General features: G+C 39.6%; 1 protein-coding gene across 1 annotated transcript in view; it reads right to left on the bottom strand.

Moving 5' to 3' along the window:
• The window catches only part of tmeff2a (transmembrane protein with EGF-like and two follistatin-like domains 2a), a 181,342-nt gene that overhangs the window by 138,402 nt on the left and 20,684 nt on the right, over window positions 1-22,256 (bottom strand). Inside the window, exon 2 of the mRNA XM_063006317.1 lies at window positions 2,975-3,084. Coding sequence (XP_062862387.1) covers window positions 2,975-3,084 — 110 coding nt within the window. The remainder of the gene's footprint in view (window positions 1-2,974; window positions 3,085-22,256) is intronic.

The raw sequence follows: 22,256 nt of genomic DNA, 5'->3' as shown, positions 1-22,256 counted from the left end.
TGTACGTAGACTGCTGGGCATGTGTGCATCCAGCAGGTGTGGAACCACTGGGTGCTTCGGCCCCACTGCAGGGCTTCGGCCACCCACCCCAACTCTCAAACATAGCCCTGCTATCTGCCAGCCCAGCATCTATACAGTGTATCACAAAAGTGAGTACACCCCTCACATTTCTGCAGATATTTAAGTATATCTTTTCATGGGACAACACTGACAAAATGACACTTTGACACAATGAAAAGTAGTCTGTGTGCAGCTTATATAACAGTGTAAATTTATTCTTCCCTCAAAATAACTCAATATACAGCCATTAATGTCTAAACCACCGGCAACAAAAGTGAGTACACCCCTAAGAGACTACACCCCTAAATGTCCAAATTGAGCACTGCTTGTCATTTTCCCTCCAAAATGTCATGTGATTTGTTAGTGTTACTAGGTTACTCAGGTGTGCATAGGGAGCAGGTGTGTTCAATTTAGTAGTACAGCTCTCACACTCTCTCATACTGGTCACTGAAAGTTCCAACATGGCACCTCATGGCAAAGAACTCTCTGAGGATCTTAAAAGACGAATTGTTGCGCTACATGAAGATGGCCAAGGCTACAAGAAGATTGCCAACACCCTGAAACTGAGCTGCAGCACAGTGGCCAAGATCATCCAGCGTTTTAAAAGAGCAGGGTCCACTCAGAACAGACCTCGCGTTGGTCGTCCAAAGAAGCTGAGTGCACGTGCTCAGCGTCACATCCAACTGCTGTCTTTGAAAGATAGGCGCAGGAGTGCTGTCAGCATTGCTGCAGAGATTGAAAAGGTGGGGGGTCAGCCTGTCAGTGCTCAGACCATACGCCGCACACTACATCAAATTGGTCTGCATGGCTGTCACCCCAGAAGGAAGCCTCTTCTGAAGTCTCTACACAAGAAAGCCCGCAAACAGTTTGCTGAAGACATGTCAACAAAGGACATGGATTACTGGAACTATGTCCTATGGTCTGATGAGACCAAGATTAATTTGTTTGGTTCAGATGGTCTCAAGCATGTGTGGCGGCAATCAGGTGAGGAGTACAAAGATAAGTGTGTCATGCCTACAGTCAAGCATGGTGGTGGGAATGCCATGGTCTGGGGCAGCATGAGTGCAGCAGGTGTTGGGGAGTTACATTTCATTGAGGGACACATAAACTCCAATATGTACTGTGAAATACTGAAGCAGAGCATGATCCCCTCCCTCCGGAAACTGGGTCGCAGGGCAGTGTTCCAGCATGATAATGACCCCAAACACACCTCTAAGACGACCACTGCTTTATTGAAGAGGCTGAGGGTAAAGGTGATGGACTGGCCAAGCATGTCTCCAGACCTAAACCCAATAGAACATCTTTGGGGCATCATCAAGCGGAAGGTGGAGGAGCGCAAAGTCTCGAATATCCGCCAGCTCCGTGATGTCGTCATGGAGGAGTGGAAAAGCATTCCAGTGGCAACCTGTGAAGCTCTGGTAAACTCCATGCCCAGGAGAGTTAAGGCAGTTCTGGGAAATAATGGTGGCCACACAAAATATTGACACTTCAGGAACTTTCACTAAGGGGTGTACTCACTTTTGTTGCCGGTGGTTTAGACATTAATGGCTGTATATTGAGTTATTTTGAGGGAAGAATAAATTTACACTGTTATATAAGCTGCACACAGACTACTTTTCATTGTGTCAAAGTGTCATTTTGTCAGTGTTGTCCCATGAAAAGATATACTTAAATATCTGCAGAAATGTGAGGGGTGTACTCACATTTGTGATACACTGTACATACGATCGGCTGATTTTCAAACCTGGATCTTTACTGGAAATAATTAGCTGAAAAATGTATAATACGTTTGCTTGGGTGGTGCAGCAGTTTTTCCACCACTGTTGGCTAATCCACCACTATCAGCTGGCAGTACATCTATTTATTATTTTTTCCCCCAATTTTTATCTCCTCGGTGTGATCACATCCAATTTCTCTCGATTGGACATAACACAGTATCACAGTCAGCCGCCCCTTGTGGCACCAGCAAAGGATGTAACTGCATTAGAGCCCTGCTCGACCATCCCCCCCCCTACAGACACCATATTTACATTTACATTCATTCATTTAAAATTGCGGCATTTAGCAGTCACGTGTGCATTGTGAAGAGCACACCAGCACACCCTGTAAACCTCCCACCCTGCAATATATGATATAAATGAATGTTTAATATTTATTCCTTTAACAGGTCACAATAAGCACATGGTATGTCGGTTAACCCTAAAGTGCAACATTTAATAGCAAGGTCACCAAAAACATGCTTTATATTTATTCAAGCATGTAATGCATGTAGTGCCTGTTTAGTTCTGTACTGCTGCCTTTGTTTCAGGGCTGAAGTGATCTGGAGTGTAAGAATTCAGGGTCGAGTTGTACTCACTGCTGTGTAAGTGCATGTTTTTGTGAGTGCATGTTTACTTTGAAAGAGAAGCTAATTGTGTGTATGAAATCTATCCACAACACAATATGAATAAAAAACTGTGTGTGTAAATGAACTACTGAAGGATCTGCCAGTCATTCATGCCAGGAGTGTTTCAAGGAACTGATATTTTATGGCTATTTTATTGCGTAATTAATACATAATTATACATAAATAAATAAATAAATACAGGCGGCATGGCAGATAAATATGGCAAGTTTAACTCCACCCATTAAAAAGCGCATAGAACAACGGTCAGAACGAACATTAATTTCGTGGGGCGTCCACATACTTCTGATAATATCGTGTATAATAACTCTTAAAAGGAAATAATCTGTTTGTGAATCGTGCTCATCTTATTTCCAGTCTGCGTTTCCTTCTTCTCTAGTCCAAAACACGTCCGTCTGTAGCACGGCAAAGCGGGTTTGGTCAGAATAATGTAGACGTGCTTTTTCTAAGGATCACGCTCATCCAAAAAGTTTCAATTCTGTGTGTACCAGGTCAAAAAAAGACTCTCACCTTGAAGTCACAGATGCAGGTTATGATGTCCCCGATTCTGAGACACTCGCCGTCAAACTTGCAAGTGTTGGTGTCACACAGGAAGAGATCAGTGTCCCGGTCATCATCCCCTGCACAACACACACAAGCAGACACATCAGCGGCTTCACATTTTATATATATACAGTATATATATAATGTATGTACTGTATATATAATGCGTTTTTCCCTCCCATTTTCTCCCAATTTAGCGTAGTCAAAATGTCTTCCACTGCTGGGAATCCCCGATTTTTGCAGTTGAGGAGGGTATATTGCTGCTCACGCCTCCTCCGACCCATGTGCAGCCCTTAACGGAACCCTTTTCCACCCATGCATTCTGCACAGGCGCCTCTATCTGCCAATCAGCGTCCTTACACAGCGTTTGAAGACCACACCCACATAGTCTGGTCATTCCTCCCTGCAGGCACTGCCAGTTATGCCGCTGAGTTTCGAACCGAGGAGTTCAGAATCTCGGCGCTGGTTTGCTAGCAGAATATCACGCTGCGCCACCCGGGCGCCCAAGCAAATTCACATTTGACCACATGATTGTCTTAAAAAAGTCAATATTGCTTCAAAGCGCACACTGTAAAATCATACATAAACTACATCTCCCATAATGCATGTCGATTTTGTGACTCGCAAAGTGACAGCATCCCGCATCCCGATTGCAGTGTTTTCACATTAGCATTTCCAACTACTGAATTTGAGAAATATTAACAAATAACCCAAAAATGTCCAAGAACAAAAGAAATAATGATGCAGAAGGACGGCAATTTACTGAAAGATGGGAAAGCAAATACGAGAGTAGCTTGTAACTCAACGTCCCTTAAACTCAATAACTTTGAAACTCTACGCACTTTGTGGAGAAATTTGTTCCCTTAAAGTCAACGTTCAGCTATTTATTTATTAATTATTGATTTAATTTCAAAATAACCATCAAATTCACTCTGAAAGCTCCACATGTATCTGTGTTTAGCTGGATTTTCCTCATTATTTCAATTTAAAGGAAATTGTAAAATCAGCTTTTCAGAAAGAGTCTAAAACGCTTATCATTAAAAAAAAGCTTAATGTGACAATGAATTAAAAGAACGACACAGAAACACTAAACCTCTATTAATTATTACTGCTCATAAGTTCTCTCCACTAATGAAATTCCTCGCTTGTTGTTTTAGTCACATTAAGCTTTGTGTACTGCTACACTCCACAAATTACGAATAAGAAGCATAAGGAAACAATAAAGAAGTAAAAGTGAAGTGCAGGTTGTATGTTTATATTGATTTTTAACTGTTCTCAATTGTATTTTAGTGTTTTTTATGTTATATTTGTGTTATTTTCAGTGTATAAGTGTCAAAAACAACCCCATTATTTTATATTAGCCTAAAATATGAGCAGTTCTATAAGACCATGGAACACATTAACAGGTTTTCCATACATCCTTATGGGAAAAAATACCTTGGAACTCAACGCCTTTAAAACTAGACGCCACTACCAGAACCAGTTGGGATACAAATAGTGTGTGACATTGTGTCTCAGGTTATTTAACAAAATATTAATAAGTAGTTACATTGGGCGGCACAATGGCTCGGTGGGTAGCACTGTCGCCTCACAGCAAGAAGGTCCTGGGTCCTTTCTGTGTGGAGCTTGCATGTTCTCCCCGTGTCTGTGTGGGTTTCCTCCGGGAGCTCCGGTTTCCTCCCACAGACCAAAGACATGCTGTCAGGTTAATTGGAGACACTGAATTGCCCTATAAGTGAATGGGGGTGTATGTGTGTCTGCCCTGCGATGGACTGGTGCCTTGCCCAGGGTGTTACTGTGTGCCCATTGAAAAGCTGGGATAGGCTCAAGCATCCCCCACCCCGTGACCCCGATTGGACAAGCGGTTAAGAAAGTGAGTTAGTGAGTACTTACATTTATACAGTCATACAGTTACAAATGGTCCTTTGCCAACAACCATAATGCTAAAGTTTGACACCCCTGCTCTAGAAAAAAATAAATCTTTAAAGGGGCTTTTAAGGCAACGCAGTGACAAAGCACCACCCTTAAAAATCACGGGCAGTGCCGCCTGTGCCGCAGCCACGCTTTGCTTAGGAAACCTCTTTATCCGAAGTCAAACAAGCCTCACGCTCTTTACTTCTATTGTATAAATACACTGAATTACTTCTTCCAGCAGCACTGTGTATGCCCTGCACAGCTCAATACACATGCTGAGGGTGGCATCTGTGCCCGCCTTGACAGGATCATGAAAAATAATCACCTGCACAGCCTTTTGAACCCAGTCTGAGCGCTGAAACAACAGCGAAGAATCGCTTCTGTTTACGGACCACCAGTGAGCGCAAATAAACCGGGCCCTGTAGAAATCCACAGCTGGCTGGATTCATTTAACGTAGGCCGCGTGTAAAAGAAGCCATTCAATTACCCAGAAACAACAGACATTTACTCACGCGCCACACAAGGCCCGGCGCTGTCTGACTGTGTTTATGATTAAATGCGAAACGCAATATGCGTATCATTTGCCGGTGACAAGTATATTACAGCCGGTAGAATCCCTCATGATGGGCGCTGGATTCCTCTCATATATTCAAATTTCAGCTTCTATACATCATCGTAACGAGGTCGTGCTGCGTCAAGGAATTGTTTTCTCGAATTGGCAAGGACTGTTTTTACTTTTTTAACAGCTTCAGAAGAACAGCGATGCTCCACAAGTCACGAGCGCCTCCGCAGAAGACTTAAACAGATTTTTTAGAAAGGCGTTCGGTTGGCGCAGTGCCCTGATGCCCTAAAGCATCAGTGCGGACAACGGTGTTTGTGTTTTATCGTGATACGATTAGCCGTATCTGAGGCTAGATTCCAGGAACTTGTCCCTGTTAATTGAGGACAGCGAAGAAATACAGAAGGTATGCCGCGTCCCTCCAAAAAAGCGTTGTATATGTACCAGGAGTTGCAAGTGCTATTGGGAACTGGATATTTGAAAATTGGAAAGATTGAGAAGGATAAAAAAGAACAAATCATGCAAAATATGTGTATTAAAAATAAATCGTTTGAGCAAAGATGTGCTGCATTTTTTGTGGTGTGTAGAGCCATTTTGCCAGGTTGGGCTCTCAATTTTCGCACTTGCCACAGTGCTCAAAGCGCAAATCGCTTCTTATGTAAATGCGCCCTAATGCTTACCACTTTGTTTACATCGCTCACCCCTTTGTTTTGTTGTGCAAAAGCGGCCTACGCAAGCCAAACAAGTTCTTGCGTGCACGTCGAGTTTAAGGGAAGCAACGAGTTTAAGGGTACAGACGAAGGGCGTTGAGTTTCAAAGAATTCGAAATTAGGGCATGTCAAGTTACAAGGTACCACTGTATATATATATATACACTGATCAGCCATAACATTAAAACCACCTCCTTGTTTCTACACTAACTGTCCATTTTATCAGCTCCACTTACCATATAGAAACATTTTGAAGTTATACAATTACTGACTGTAGTCCATCTGTTTCTCTACATACTTTTTTTAGCCTGCTTTCACTCTGTTCTTCAACGGTCAGGACCATTTACATTTTCAGCATTTAGCAGACGCTTTTATCCAAAGCGACTTACACAATGAGCTGAACACGATAAGCAATTGAGGGTTAAGGGCCTTGCTCAGGGACCCAACAGTGGCAACTTGGTGGTGGCAGGGCTTGAACCGGCAACCTTCTGTTTACTAGTCCAGTACCTTAACCACTGACTTATCACTGCCACATAGCGCTCAGACCCAGTCTGATCCACTCATACCAGACCCAGTCTGAGCGCTGAAACGCCACCACATAGCAGGTATTATTTAGGTGGTGGGTCATTCTCAGCACTGCAGTGACAAGGACATGGTGGTGGTGTGTTAGTGTTTGTTGTGCTGGTATGAGTTGATTAAACACAGCAGCGCTGATAGAGTTTTTAAATACCTCACTGTCCTTGCTGGACTGAGAATAGTCCACCAACCAAAAACATCCAGCCAAAAGCGCCTGTGACCACTGATGAAGGTCTAGAAGATGACCAACTTGGTCTAGAAGATGACCAAACAGCAGCAATAGATGAGCGATCGTCTCTGACTTTACATCTACAAGGTAGACCAACTAGGTAGGAGTGTCTAATAGAGTGGACAGTGATACTCATACCACTCATACCAGCACAACACACACTAACACACCACCACCATGTCAGTGTCACTGCACTGCTAAGAATGATCCACCACCTAAATAATACTTGCTCTGTGGGGGTCCTGACCATTGAAGAACAGGGTAAAAGCAGTCTAAAACAGTATGTAGAGAAACAGATGGACTACAGTCAGTAACTGTAGAACTACAAAGTGCTTCTATATGGTAAGTAGAGCTGATAAAATGGACAGTGAGTGTAGAAACAAGGAGGTGGTCATAATGTTATGGCTAATCAGTGCATATTCATTAATTCATTCAGCTCTCTTCGGCGTGGCAGTCAGGAATTGATAAAGACTACATTGGCAAAAAAGTGTGCATGAGCCTGTTCAGTAACTGTGTTTACTTCAGCTCTGATGTATCCTGTGTACAGAATTACTCTCTCTCTCTCTTAGAAGAGCTCTTTGCAATTCTAATTTCAACCAAAAAGCTTTTTAATCATAATTATAATTTCAGTCTTAATTAAGGAAGCTGTTATGCAGTAAAATTGTAAATGAAGTTCTGATTATTTACTTCATTTATTAGCACCATAAATAGGCACGCTGCTTAAAATCAATGTTTTTGTTGTTAAACAAACTACATGTTCATGTCTGCACACGTGTATCATTATGTAACATCAGTTCATTTTATTTATTATAATATTACATGGAGAAATGCACAGAACACAATCATACACACGATTAACACATTCAAGGCTGAAAAATTCCCTGCTGAATACCTGTTTCTATTAAACACATTACTAATAATAATAATAATACATTTTATTTATATAGCGCTTTTCAAGATACTCAAAGACGCTTTACATAAGACAAATAATCAAAACAAATACGTACATACACCATACAAATCATAGTACAAAATCAAAATAGTACATCAACATCAAGAATAATTAAGATAAAAACAAAGAGAGCAGCATAAGACAGTTCATTAAAAATTAGCTAAATTATGAGAGAGAACAACAAATATAGAACAATTTCTTAAAATTAGACAGAAACAGGACAGATTTACATGCAATCAGGAAACTGAAAACTTTACAAGTTTTAGGATCTAGGACTTCACATTTCTGTCGTGATCTAAGTATAAAAACTATTAAAAAGAATAGCAAAAATAAAAGCATTTATTTTGTGTTGTTACAAGTTAAATGCCACTCTGAATAGATGAGTTTTGAGAAGTGACTTGAATTTGGACAGGTCAGGACAATCTCGTAGGTGTTTGGGGAGAGCATTCCATAAAGATGGAGCAGCTATGGAAAAGGCCCTGTCACCCCAGGTCCGGTGCTTGGTCCTAGAGGGTATGGACAGTAGGTTAGCCTCAGAAGAGCGAAGGCTACGGGAGGGAATGTGCTGATGGAGCAGGTCGGTGAGGTAGGATGGGGCCTGATAATGGAGAGCTTTGTGAGTGAATAGAAGAATTTTGAATTGAATGCGTTGAGCAACGGGAAGCCAATGAAGTTTTTGTAGAACAGGTGTAATATGATCACGGGAGCGAGTATGAGTAAGGAGGCGAGCAGCTGAATTCTGGATATACTGAAGTTTTTTTAGGATTTTGTTAGATGTACCATAAAGGATGCTATTGCAATAATCAATTCTGGATGTAATAAAAGCATGAATCAAGGTTTCGGCGGCAGAAAAGGAGAGTGATGGACGTAGACGTGCTATGTTTTTTAGATGAAAGAAAGCAGTTTTGGTGATGTGATTTACATGGCGGTCAAAAGAGAGGTTGCTATCAAAAATTACACCAAGATTTCGGATGTTAGAAGACGGAGACAAAGTGTCATTATCAATGGTAATTTGAAAATTTTTTGTGGTTTTTGCCAGGGTTGTAGGACCTACGATGATCATATCTGATTTTTCACAGTTTAATTTGAGGAAATTAGCTTTCATCCACAATTTCATTTCAGTGATGCAATTTGTCAGAGTGGAGTGAAGTTCAGTATTAATGGATTTGGAGGAGATGTAAAGCTGAATATCATCAGCATAGCAGTGGAAATGTAAACCATGCCGACGTATGATGTCACCAAGGGGGAGCATATAAAGAATAAACAAAAGGGGACCTAACACTGAGCCTTGGGGAACGCCTTGGGACAGTGGAGCAATGGCAGAACTACAATTGTTGATATTAACAAACTGTTGTCTGTTTATGAGATATGACCTTAACCACAAAAGGGCAGTACCAGTGATGTTGACAGAGGATTCAAGGCGGGACAGAAGAATGGAGTGATTAATGGTGTCAAAAGCTGCAGTAAGATCAAGGAGGACGAGAATATTAATTTGTCCAGAGTCTGAGGAAAGAAGAAGGTCATTTGTGACTTTGAGGAGGGCTGACTCAGTGCTGTGCTGGGGGCGGAAACCAGACTGAAATGATTCAAATAGATTATTGGAATTTAGGTGATCTTTGAGCTGTGAGGCAACAACACGTTCCAGTATTTTCGACAGAAATGGAAGATTGGAAATGGGCCGAAAGTTACTCATAATGTTAGAGTCAAGTCCAGGTTTTTTAAGTATGGGAGTAACAGCAGCCAATTTGAGTGATTGAGGGACTGAGCCAGAACTAAGAGAGGAATTGATTATCTCTGTGATAAGTGATGAGATAACTGGAAAACAACCCTTAACAAGTTTTGATGGAGCAGGATCCAAAACACAAGTGGAGCTTCGCATCCCTGTTAAGATCTCAGATAGGTCCAAAAGAGACACAGGTGAGAACTGAGACAGAGGCTGGGTAATAAATTGAGATGAGATAGGCGGAGAAACAGAGATGACAGGGGAAACTGTCAGAAAATTGTGGATATTCTCAACTTTTGTTTGAAAAAATGAGAGGTAAGAGTTACACTTGTCAACTGTAAAGGAATTGGTAGTATTGTCAACTGGTTTGAGAAGTTTATTTATTGTGGAAAAGAGAGTCTTAGGATTTGTTGATCCAGCATGTATGAGTTCGGAATAGTAAGTGGATCGGGCTGCCGTAAGAGCGTCTTTGTAATGTTGAAGATAATCAGAATAAATCTGATAATGTACTGTTAGACCGGTTTTCTTATAAAGTCTTTCAAGCTGGCGTTTACGGGATTTCATTTGGTGAAGCTCAATTGTGTACCATGGTGCGGAATGACTAAATGAAACAAATTTGGTTCTCAAAGGAGCCAGCTCATCAAGACATGAGGCGAGTATGTCATTATAGTAATCGACAAGGTCAGATGAATTACTAGACAGTACAGGACAGACAGACATCTTTTTAACAAGAGAATCTGAGAAAGCAGAGGGAGAGATATATTGAAGATTCCTGAAGGATATTTTACGTTTAGCTCTAGTGATGGGCCTAGTGACCTCAATGTCCATGATGATTGTCAAATGATCAGAGACAGTAAGGTCATGGCTGGACGGCTGATGAACTAGGACACCAGTAGAGCAGACAAGGTCAAGAGTATGACCTTTTTTATGAGTTGGAAAATGTATATGTTGTGTGAAATTAAAACACTGTAACAATTCCAAAAATTCCCTGGCAAATTTACAGTTGTTGTCATCAATATGGATGTTAAAATCACCCATAAGCAGTACAGAGGATGAGAGGGCACTAAGCTGGGTTAAAAAATCTGAAAAATCAGAGAGAAAGGAAGCGTTTGGCTTTGGCGGACGATAAACTACAGCAGTGACCAGAGGAGTAGGCCCTGACAACTTGAAAGCCAGGTGTTCAAAAGAAAGAGCAGCAGGAAAAGACAAAGTGGTTATTTTAATATCATCCCTATAGACTGCAGCAACACCACCACCTCGCCCTTCCATACGAGGTTCATCAATATACGAGTATCCCATTGGCGTGGTCTGATTTAACATAAAATAATCCAAGGGTTTATGCCAAGTTTCAGTGAGACAGAAAAAGTCTAGTTCACTGTCAGATATAAATTCACTGAGTACAGTACTTTTTGTGTTGAGTGAACGAACATTAAGCAATGCCATTTTCAAGTGGTATTGTTGTGTAGTTGGCTGTGAGGAACGAGGAAGAGAACGGAGATTTGCTAAGTCCACTCCGCGTTTCCCATCCCACTCCGTGGACAGCGTTGTCATGGAGACTACACCGCTACTGGTGTGCAAGGCAGCAGCGCTCTGATGACGTGTTTGCGGAGCGACAGTGCGCACGGCTGACCAGAAGGATGGAATAGCGTTACCGTTTCGAAGATAAACAAGCTTTCTCCGGGAGCCCCTGTGAATATAACGAGGCCGGCGAAGGAGTCCAAGCTGTTTGATGACTGAAATACACGATGGAGTAGTGCAGTTGTTGAACTTCCTCAGCTGGTCAACGGAATAGTTCAACATCGTGCCGATCCCAGGAAAACTCAGCCACCGTTCACCACCGGCCGCAGACGCGATGTACAGTAGAAAGAACAAAAAGTATCAAAAGCACAAATAAAAGTATCAAAAGTAACATAAAAGAAATAGATCCACAAGGTGTGTAAAAAGATGAAAACGAAAAACGATAAAAATACAATAAAATACGGTAAAATACGGTAACGGTAGCGGCAGCCAAATGCGCCAGCGTCCACCATCACCATGGCAAATAACATGCTAATACTGCTTACTGACTGAATGTACTAAATACTCACAGGTACGACAATTTCTAGCAATACCAAAGACTGATAAAAATCTTTAACCAAGCCAAAATGAAAACAATCCTTAATTTCCTGATAAAAGAGCACATTTAAAGAACACATAAGAACAGCACCCTTCCTGCCATGAATATAACCATGGTGTAAGCACAGCATTCATTCATTCATTTTCTTATCTGCTTATCCAATTAGGGTTGCGGGGGGCCTATCCCGACTCTTCAATGAGCGCAAGGCACACAGTAACACCCTGGACGGGGCGTTAGTCCATTCAAGGCAGACACACATACACATGCATACACATACCCATTCACTTTTAGGCCAATTCAGTGTCTCCAACTAACCTGACTGCATGTTTTTGGACTGTGGGAGGAAACCGGAACTCCCGGAGGAAAACCACACAGACACAGGGAGAACATGCAAACTCCGCAAAGAAAGGACCTGGACCGCCCCACCTGGGGATTGAACCCAGGACCTTCTTAAGCACAGCATACAACAACTAAATATATAAATAAACAGAACACAATCACTATGTGCACTGAATGCATTCAATATTGTTTACATTTGCAGCATTCATCCAAAGCAACTTCAGGCTTAAGGGCCTTGCTCAAGAGCCCAACAGTGACAACGTGTTAAAGCTAAGATTCAAACCCTTAATCTTTCGATTGATAGCTCAAAGCTCTACCAGCTAGGCTACCACTGTCCCATAGAGAGCTGCACCTAACCCCAGCTGTTCTTTACACCTGCCAGAGCCGGAATCCCTCAGAAAGCCATACGGAATCATCCAACCAGCCAGCTGAGGTGGCATTTTCAGCAGCAAAGATCCCCCTCAGACACAAGATAAGTAACCATAAAAGACATTTCACAAATCCCTCCTTTTTTATTTTTGTTTGTTTTCCTTACATCCCAACCTTTTTTGGGGGGATTTTTTGTAATTCATAAGTAATAAATCAAAACCTGGCAACATACTCCTACTAACAAGGTTTCATGTTTATGATAAAGCTTTAATTTTACTTTTTAGATGTAACTTTCTTTTTGCTTAGAGCAGCCAGAATATTTATTCGGATGCTATATATTCAGTGTACAGAATGCAGAAAAATATGTTCATTAAGCAGCGGAAAGTTGTGCTTCATGAGAAAATCTGCTGACGTTAAAGCATATTGTGAAGTTAGCTGACAAGTTCCAGACTACCTGTCTCTAGACAGTATGTGACAATACCAAGAAAAATAAATAACCCTGATTTACTGACATTATAACATAATATATTTTATACAGTGGTACGTTGAAACCTGACGTCAGTTGGTTCTGGGAGTGGTGTTGAGTTTAAAAGGTTGAGTTTCAAGGTATTTTGTTCCATAAGGATGTATGGGAAACCTGTTAATGTGTTCCATGGTCACGTGGAACTGCAGTTGATAGCCCAAAGCTCTACCCACTACGCTACCACTGTCCCCCTTATAATTGTGATAATTCTGAGCGATAAACCGACTGAATGACGAGGGAGCATCCGATGCTTCTTTAGCAGTGAAGGCAATCCCAGCATTCAGTGCGGCACAACTTTTCTCACAAAAAATGACAAATATGCTGGATGAATGCAGAATATGAATAAATCTTCACTGATTTGTACAGAGGTGTACAAGTGTAATTGATTCGCAAATTTGAGCTTGTCAGGGACAATTTAACCGTTCTGGTGCATGGAGGGAGATGTTAGCTGGCATGCTAGCTGGTTGTGCCACCTCAGCCCATTGGTTTGAATGGCATTAGGCTAACTGTGTTAGCTTAGTAAGCGAAAAACTGCACTGTGTAAGTAGTACGTCTAAATAATCGGCCCTATGGGTTTGACATCTTATTAGAATCCTCTTTACTTAGGTAGCTGCCCAGATAGGCAGTAGGCAGCAAGGCAGCTCACTAGGTTTTCAGACAGACCACATGTTTTGTGTGTGTTGTGGTCTAAACTCATTTATTGTTGGGGCGAATTTGCTACATTCGATTTTAGTGCTGATTAAAGCCAAATCTTGTCTAATTAAACATTTCGCCACCCTACAAATGCATTAATGTTAAACTTCTCTCGCTGTAGTGAAACAACTAACTCAAAAACATAGAACTAAACACAATACAGCTATACTTTACTGTAGTATGTGCGCTGGTTGTGGCAACCAGCACACAATAAATGTAATAATGATTTAATCCTTCCTATAGAGCCTAATTCTGAGTCACAATACCACATGGCAGCTATAATTTGAGGCTGGCACTTTGATTTAGCGTTCTAAAGAGGGACAAAAATCAGTAACTCTTCCCTCACAAAGACTCGGCAGTCAGGGTTTTGAAAATATGACTCATCATCCCTGGCGCATAGCATATCTCTGTAATAAACCCCGCTGATGTGAGGGTGATTTCATTATTCCACAAAACCTGACAATCTGACAAAGGCTGTGAACTCTCGTGGTCTCACCTCATTACCCAAAAATCACATCGGTACAGTGGTCCAGGACATGAAGATTTACATGAGCTGCACGGAGGCTCAGAATACTGGGGGAGTGCAGGCCTGGCAGATGACCATTAAGGGCCATAATGGAACTCATTAGTGTGGAAAGCTAATTCTTAAGGCTAAGTTAAGATTAGCATTAGCAAACCTTTTATAAACTGTTTTCTGGAATGATTACATGTAAATACCACACACCGATGATGTATAATAGCAGATTAAATATAACTTAACACTCTTGCTGACCTTTTTTTATAGTATAATGTGTTTTGGTTGTAATTGATATTGTTTGCTGCTGATTGTTGCCAGTGCCTCTGTATTCACTCTTGCACTGTGTTGCCTTTGGCTGCTGTATAAAATGCATGTTACTACCGGAGAATGAGATGCAGTTTCCTTTATTGATCCCATTATTTTTTTATTGATCAGTAAATTGTGTTTCCTTATGGGATTAATAATTTATGTGTGTGTGTGTGTATGTACGTATGTATGTGTGTACGTATACATGCATGAATGTGAGTGTGTGTATGTGTGTTGATGTGTTTGTTTGTATACGTATGTATGTGTTTACGTATACATGTATGGATGCGAGTATGTGTATGTGTGTAGATGTGTATGTACGTATGCGAGTATATATGAGTATGTAAGCGTGTGTATGTATGTATGTGTCAAATATACATGTATGAATGCAAGTGTGTGTGTGTTGGTGTGTTTGTGTGTGAGTATGTATGTATGTATGCTTGTGTGTATGTGTGTATGTATGTGTGTATGTATGTGTGTAAGTGTGTATGTATGTGTGTTCACATGTATGGATGCAAGTGTGTGTTTGGGTGAAAAGACAGCTACTTTGAAAAATCTAAAATATAAAACATATTCTGGTTTGTTTAACACTTTTTTGTTTACGACATAATTCCATATGTGTTCCTTCATAGTTTGGATGTCTTTAGTATTAATCTACAATGTAGAAAATTTAAAAAAAATTAAGAAAAACCACAGGAATGAGAAGGTGTGTCCAAACTTTTGGCCTGTACTGTATGTGTGTTCACATGTATGGATGCAAGTGTGTGTTTGGGTGTGTATGTATGTAAGCCTATGTGTGTATGTATATACAGTACAGGCCAAAAGTTTGGACACACCTTCTCATTCCTGTGGTTTTTCTTAATTTTTTTAAATTTTCTACATTGTAGATTAATACTAAAGACGTCCAAACTATGAAGGAACACATATGGAATTATGTAGTAAACAAAAAAGTGTTAAACAAACCAGAATATGTTTTATATTTTAGATTCTTCAAAGTAGCCATCTTTTGCTTTAATGACAGATTTGCACACTCTTTGAAATTTTCAATTCTCAACCAGCTTTATTAGGTTTCCACCTGGAATGGTTTTCAATGAATGTTTGTGCCTTGTCTAGAGTGAATTTTTGGAATTTGTTGCTTTTTTAATGTGTTTGAGACCATCAGTTGGGTTGTGCAGAGGTAGAGTTGGTAAAATATAAAACATATTCTGGTTTGTTTAACACTTTTTGGTTCACTACATAATTCTTCATAGTTTGGATGTCTTCAGTATTAATCTACAATGTAGAAAATAAAAATAATCAAGAAAAAACATTGAAGAGAAGGTGTGTCCAAACTTTTGGCTGGTGTGTCCAAACTTTTGGCCTGTACTGTATGTAATTATGGAAGTGTGTGTGTATGTATGTGTGTATGAATACATGTATGAATGCGAGTGTGTTTGTGTGTGTATATATATGTATGTATGCGAGTATGTATCACTATTTATGTGTGTAAGTATGTATGTGTGTGAATATGTATGTGTAAGCGTGTGTGTATGTGATTGTGTGTGTGTTTGTATATATGTATGGGTATGTATGTATGTATGTATGTATGTGTAAGTGTGTGTGTGCATATGTGTGTATATGTATGTATGTGAGTATGTGAGTGTGTGTATGTACAGTACAGGCCAAAAGTTTGGACACACCTTCTCATTCCTGTGGTTTTTCTTAATTTTTTTTAAATTTTCTACATTGTAGATTAATACTAAAGACATCCAAACTATGAAGGAACACATATGGAATTATGTAGTAAACAAAAAAGTGTTAAACAAACCAGAATATGTTTTATATTTTAGATTTTTCAAAGTAGCTATCTTTTGCTTTAATGACAGATTTGCACACTCTTTGAAATTCTCAACCAGCTTTATTAGGTTTCCACCTGGAATGGTTTTCAATGAATGTTTGTGCCTTGTCTAGAGTGAATTTTTGGAATTTGTTGCTTTTTTAATGTGTTTGAGACCATCAGTTGGGTTGTGCAGAGATAGAGTTGGTAAAATATAAAACATATTCTGGTTTGTTTAACACTTTTTGGTTCACTACATAATTCTTCATAGTTTGGATGTCTTCAGTATTAATCTACAATGTAGAAAATAAAAATAATCAAGAAAAAACATTGAAGAGAAGGTGTGTCCAAACTTTTGGCTGGTGTGTCCAAACTTTTGGCCTGTACTGTATGTATGTATATGAGAATAATGTGTGTATGTTTGTGTATGTGTGTGTGAGTATGTATGTATGTGTGTGTGTGTATGTGAGTATGTAAGTGTGTGTATGTATTTATATGTGTATATGTGTGTGTGTATGCACCCCCATTTTTCTTCTGTGCTAAACAGACCATGAGCTTGTTGGATGTGTTCCAACCATAGCCACTAATAAGCTCATTAATACAGATCTACCCCTGTTGTCACATGATTTTGGAGTGCATCTGTAGGAATTTGTGCCTATTTAGTAAAAACAGCATTTAATTGGACAAGAAAACCTGGCCTGCAATCAACACTCCAATTCACCACAAAGGTGTTTAATAGGACTGAGGTCTGGGCTGAGTAATCATAGCATGTCTATACTGACCTCGCTTTATGCACAGGGACAGTCATGCTGACACAGACTGTAGCCAGAAAGCTGGAAGCATACGAGTCCTGTTATAGCACTATTTTTATATAAATTTTACCCATGAGTGAATGTGAAAACCCCAAACCTGATAATTAGGAGGGTTGTTCACATACTTATGGCCATATAATGTAACAAGATCGAATACTAAGCAAAATCTTCATCTGATATACACAGTTTATGGTCTGATCAGGAGAATTCTGTTCAGTATGTAATGTATGTGTTGACTCACTCACTTTCTAAACCGCTTATCCTAATCAGGGTCACGGGGGTGCTGGAACCTATCCCAGCTCTGAATGGGTGCAAGGCACACAGGAACACCATGGGTTGGGTGCCAGTCTATGGGCGCACACACACACACACACACACCCAGATCGCTCCATATGGGAATCAAACCCAGGACCTTTTTGCTGTGGGGCAACAGTGCTACCCACCAACCCACCATGTTGCCCCTGTATGTGTTGACTGAATGTTGTAATGTTGGTACTTTTATAGCTGCTGCTTTTAATGCTAATGCCACACTATTAACCTGATGTTCACCGATCAAACCTTATAAAAATACATCAAATAAAAGATACAAAAAAAAAAAAAAAAACACTTCTACTGCACACTAAATACTGTCAGAAACAACTCCACCTCCATGACCGCACTCAAAAGATGAATTTTTGTCACACTTGGCTTGCAAAGTATTCATAAATTAATGTATCGAGAACATACGAACGTACTGAAAATGCAAAGCTGAACATGCCCAGAACAGAAATGATACGTGACATTTAACACTTTACTGCTTAGCAACTGACACAGTTTGCTGGATTACATCAAGCTGACATAATCTAATGCGCTGGCCCACGCGATGGCTCATGAACAGGTCCCAGGTGCTACCACTAACTTTTAGGTCAAAATATGGCAATAATAATAATAATAATAATAATAATAATAATAATAATAATAATAAAATAATAATAATAATAATGAAAATAATAACAATAATAATAATAATAATAATAAATAGTAATAATAATGATTGATAATGATAATAATAATATAATAATAAAACCAATAATAACAATAATAATAATAATAATAATAAATAGTAATAATAATGAATGATAATGATAATAATAATAATATAATAATAAAACCAATAATACTACTAATAATAATGATAATAATGATAATAATAATACCAATAATAATGATAATAATAATAATACCAATAATAATAATAATAATAATAATAACAATATTATAACAAGAACAATAATAATAATATTACAACAACAAAACAATAATAATAATAATAATAATAATAATATAAAAACAACAACAAAACAATAATAATAATAATAATAATAATAATAATAATGAGTACAAGACACTTTCAACGAATGTGCAACATGAGTCATGTGCACAAAGCAAGGTCTAGAAAGGCATGAAAAAATGAGCTTTTACCTCAGCCCCACAGAAAAGCTTTGGAATAAACTGGAACATTGAATTAAGTCTTTCTTGACCAACATCAGTGGCCATCCATACAAATATTGACTAAATGGGCACAAATTACCTGGCTGGGGAAATCACGCCAGGTCCTTTTTGCTGTCAGACAACAGAGCCACCCTCCATCACAGGTTTTAGGTTAAAATATGGCAAAAAAATAGTAATATCATAAAAATAAAAAATAAAAATAAATAAATAAATAATAATAATAATAATATAATAATACTAATAATGATAATAAATAATAATAATACAAATGTAATAATAATAATAACAATAACAATACTACTACTACTAAAAATAATATAATAACAATAACAATACTAATAATGATAATAAAAATAATAATAATAATAATAATAAATATAATAATAATAATGATATTCATAACAATAACATAATTTAATACCAATAACAATACTAATAATGATAAATAATAATAATGATAGAATAATAATTATAACATAATAATAATAACACAATATAATAATAATAATAATAATATAATATTAATAATAATAACAACAATAAGTACCAGACACACACAAATGTGCTACATGGGTTATGTTTCAAGAGTCAACTTATAACTTCATTCTAAAATGTAAAAAAAAAAAAAAAAATCCCTTAACATCAGAGGAAATGAATTTACGAATGAGGGTCAGATGACCATGTCTTCCTGAATCATCTTCATAAATAGAAATCTGTTGTAGTAAAATAGCCTAAAATTGTAAATAACAGGCCTGTGTTCCAATCTGTGACACACTGCCTGGAGCAACTTGTGAATGTGCGCTATTCAGGTCACTCTGAGCCCAATCTGCGTTAATTTGTTGAACCACGACTGAAATAGGGGTAATTACAACCACACGCTCTCCGATTAAAACCCTGCCTGATAAACGCACCACAAAGCTTCACTGACAACTGCCACTGACCACATAACTGTGAACTGTGGAACAACGCAGCACTGTGTGAAAAGAGCAACAGCTTATGGACTACTGCAGCATTTAATATTTTATTTTATTTTATTAGGATTTTAACATCATGTTTACACATTTTGGTTACATTCATGACAGGACAGGTAGGTACTGGTTACACAAGATTCATTAATTCAAGTTTTAAATGTAAATTTTGTATCTCCAATTCACCTCACTTGCACATCTTTAGACTGTGGGAGGAAACCGGAGCTCCTGAAGGAAACCCATGCAGACACGGGGAGAACATGCAAACTCCACACAGAAAGGACCCGGACCACTCCATCTGGGAATCTAACCCAGGACCTTCCTGCTGTGAGGCGACAGTGCTACCCACTCCAGCATTTAATGAGGACTGTGATCAGATCATGTGACTTAATATACAAGCTTAATATGTAACTACAATGGTTTTCATAGCTCTTTATAGATTTTGAGGCTTAAGGGCCTTGCTGAGGGGCCCTGAAGTAGTTTCAAGAATAGAAATCCTAATTGCAGGTAAGTAAAAGGGTAAGGGGACAGTGGTGGTGCTTGAACACTTAACCTTCTGATTAACAGTTCAGTACTGTAACTTTTGAGCCACTACTGAGCCACTAATGTGTTTCAGTCCCAACAATTGCTAACAGGTGTGATAAATCAATTATGTAAAGGAAATGTTCCTTAATTTCCTTTCAGTAACAGTTTAGGGAAGGCCCTTTCCTGTTCCAGCAAGACTGTCCCACCCATGAACAAAGCAAGGTCCAGAAAGACATGAAAAAAAGCTTGAGTCCTGACCTCAGCCCCACTGAACATCTTTGGAATAAACTGGAACATTGGATTAAGACTTTCTTGATCAACCTCAGTGCCCATCCATACAAATATTGACTAAATGGGGACAAATTCCTACAGACATACTTCAAAATCTCTAGAGGTCACTCTAATTTAATATCATTTTTTTAATGGGATGTCCAACAAGCTGTATCCTAGTGGTTAAGGTACTGGGAAGAGTAATCAGAGGGTTGCTGGTTCAAGACCCACCACTGCCAGTCTGCTGCTGTTGGGCCCTTGAGCAAGGCCCTTAACCTCAATTGCTCAGACTGTATATGCAAGTCGCTTTGGATAAAGACGTCTGTTAAATGCCAAAAATGTTCATGTAAAATTCAACAAGCTCATGGTCAGGCGTCCAAATACTTTCAGCCATATGGTGTAAATATCCCATTTAAATGTATGTGAAGGTCTGACTTGAACTCTGGGTGCAGCCGCGGGTTTGGAATTACTGACCGCAGCCTGTTGTTATCTCTTGCTATCCTCGACCCGGCTGATCCCAATATATTAGACAAATAAAGCTTGTTGATACAGCTTGTAGGTCGAGTGAGATTATTTCTTCCCTGGCGCTGCAGCGTGGTCTGACCACAGCACGCAGCTGCCTGGAGATTTTTGTTGCTGGACTAATCTCCCCCTGGTGACCCTTGCTGCCCCTGATACACTCATACCAGCACAACACACACTACCATGTCACTACCTGTCAGTGTCAGTGGTGTGCTGTGCTAAGAATGAGCCACATGCTCCTGGAGTTAAATGACAATCTGGCGCCCTTGAATCATGTGGAAAAGAATGTTCATCCAAGATTTGAGGGCACCGAACACCACCACGTGGGGCGATGTAGCGGCATTTAGGGGAGGTGCTTTTATCTAAAGTGGCCTACAATTACTATTAAATAGAATTTGCGCAGCTGAGTGTTGAGAGTTTTGCTCAAGGGCCTAACAGTGGAGACTTAGTAGTGGTGGGGTTTGAACCAGCAACCTTCTAATTACTAGTCAAGTACCTTAACCGCTGAGCATCCACTGCACCAACAAATCTTAGTGATAAAATGCATTAATGGTAACTGTTTTCCGTTGGGTGTTTAATAAACCTAAAACCATTTCCCCCTTTTGCTTTTGATGTTGGATATGCTTAATTTCAGTGTACACTCTGGCAACCTCTGGCAAAGATGCAGTAATGTGCCTGATATTTCAGTGAGAAATATTCATGTGCTAGGGACAGTGGTATCCCAGTTTGAATCCCAGCTCTGCCATGCAGCCACTGTTGGGCCCTTGAGCAAGGCTCGTAACCCTTTTGCCTCCAGGGGCGCCGTACTATGGCTGACCCTCCGCTCTGACCGCATTTTTTAAACAAGCTGGGATATGCTAAGAAAGAATTTCATTGTACTGTACAACTTTATATGTATATATACACCGATCAGCCATAACATTAAAACCACCTCCTTGTTTCTACACTCACTGTCCATTTTATCAGCTCCACTTACCATATAGGAGCACTTTGTAGTTTTACAATTACTGACTGTAGTCCATCTGTTTCTTTGCATGCTCTGTTAGCCCCCTTTCATGCTGTTCTTCAATGGTCAGGACCCCCACAGGAACACCACAGAGCAGGTATTATCTGGGTGGTGGATCATTCTCAGCACTGCAGTGACACTGACATGGTGGTGGTGTGTTAGTGCGTGTTGTGCTGGTATGAGTGGATCAGACACAGCAGCGCTGCTGGAGTTTTTAAATACCGTGTCCACACTCTGTCCACTCTATTAGACATTCCTACCTAGTTGGTCCACCTTGTAGATGTAAAGTCAGAGACGATCGCACATCTATTGC

Source organism: Trichomycterus rosablanca, chromosome 12, assembly GCF_030014385.1.
Source record: "Trichomycterus rosablanca isolate fTriRos1 chromosome 12, fTriRos1.hap1, whole genome shotgun sequence".
Lineage (NCBI taxonomy): Eukaryota > Metazoa > Chordata > Actinopteri > Siluriformes > Trichomycteridae > Trichomycterus > Trichomycterus rosablanca.
This window is presented reverse-complemented; position numbering and strand designations above follow the sequence as displayed.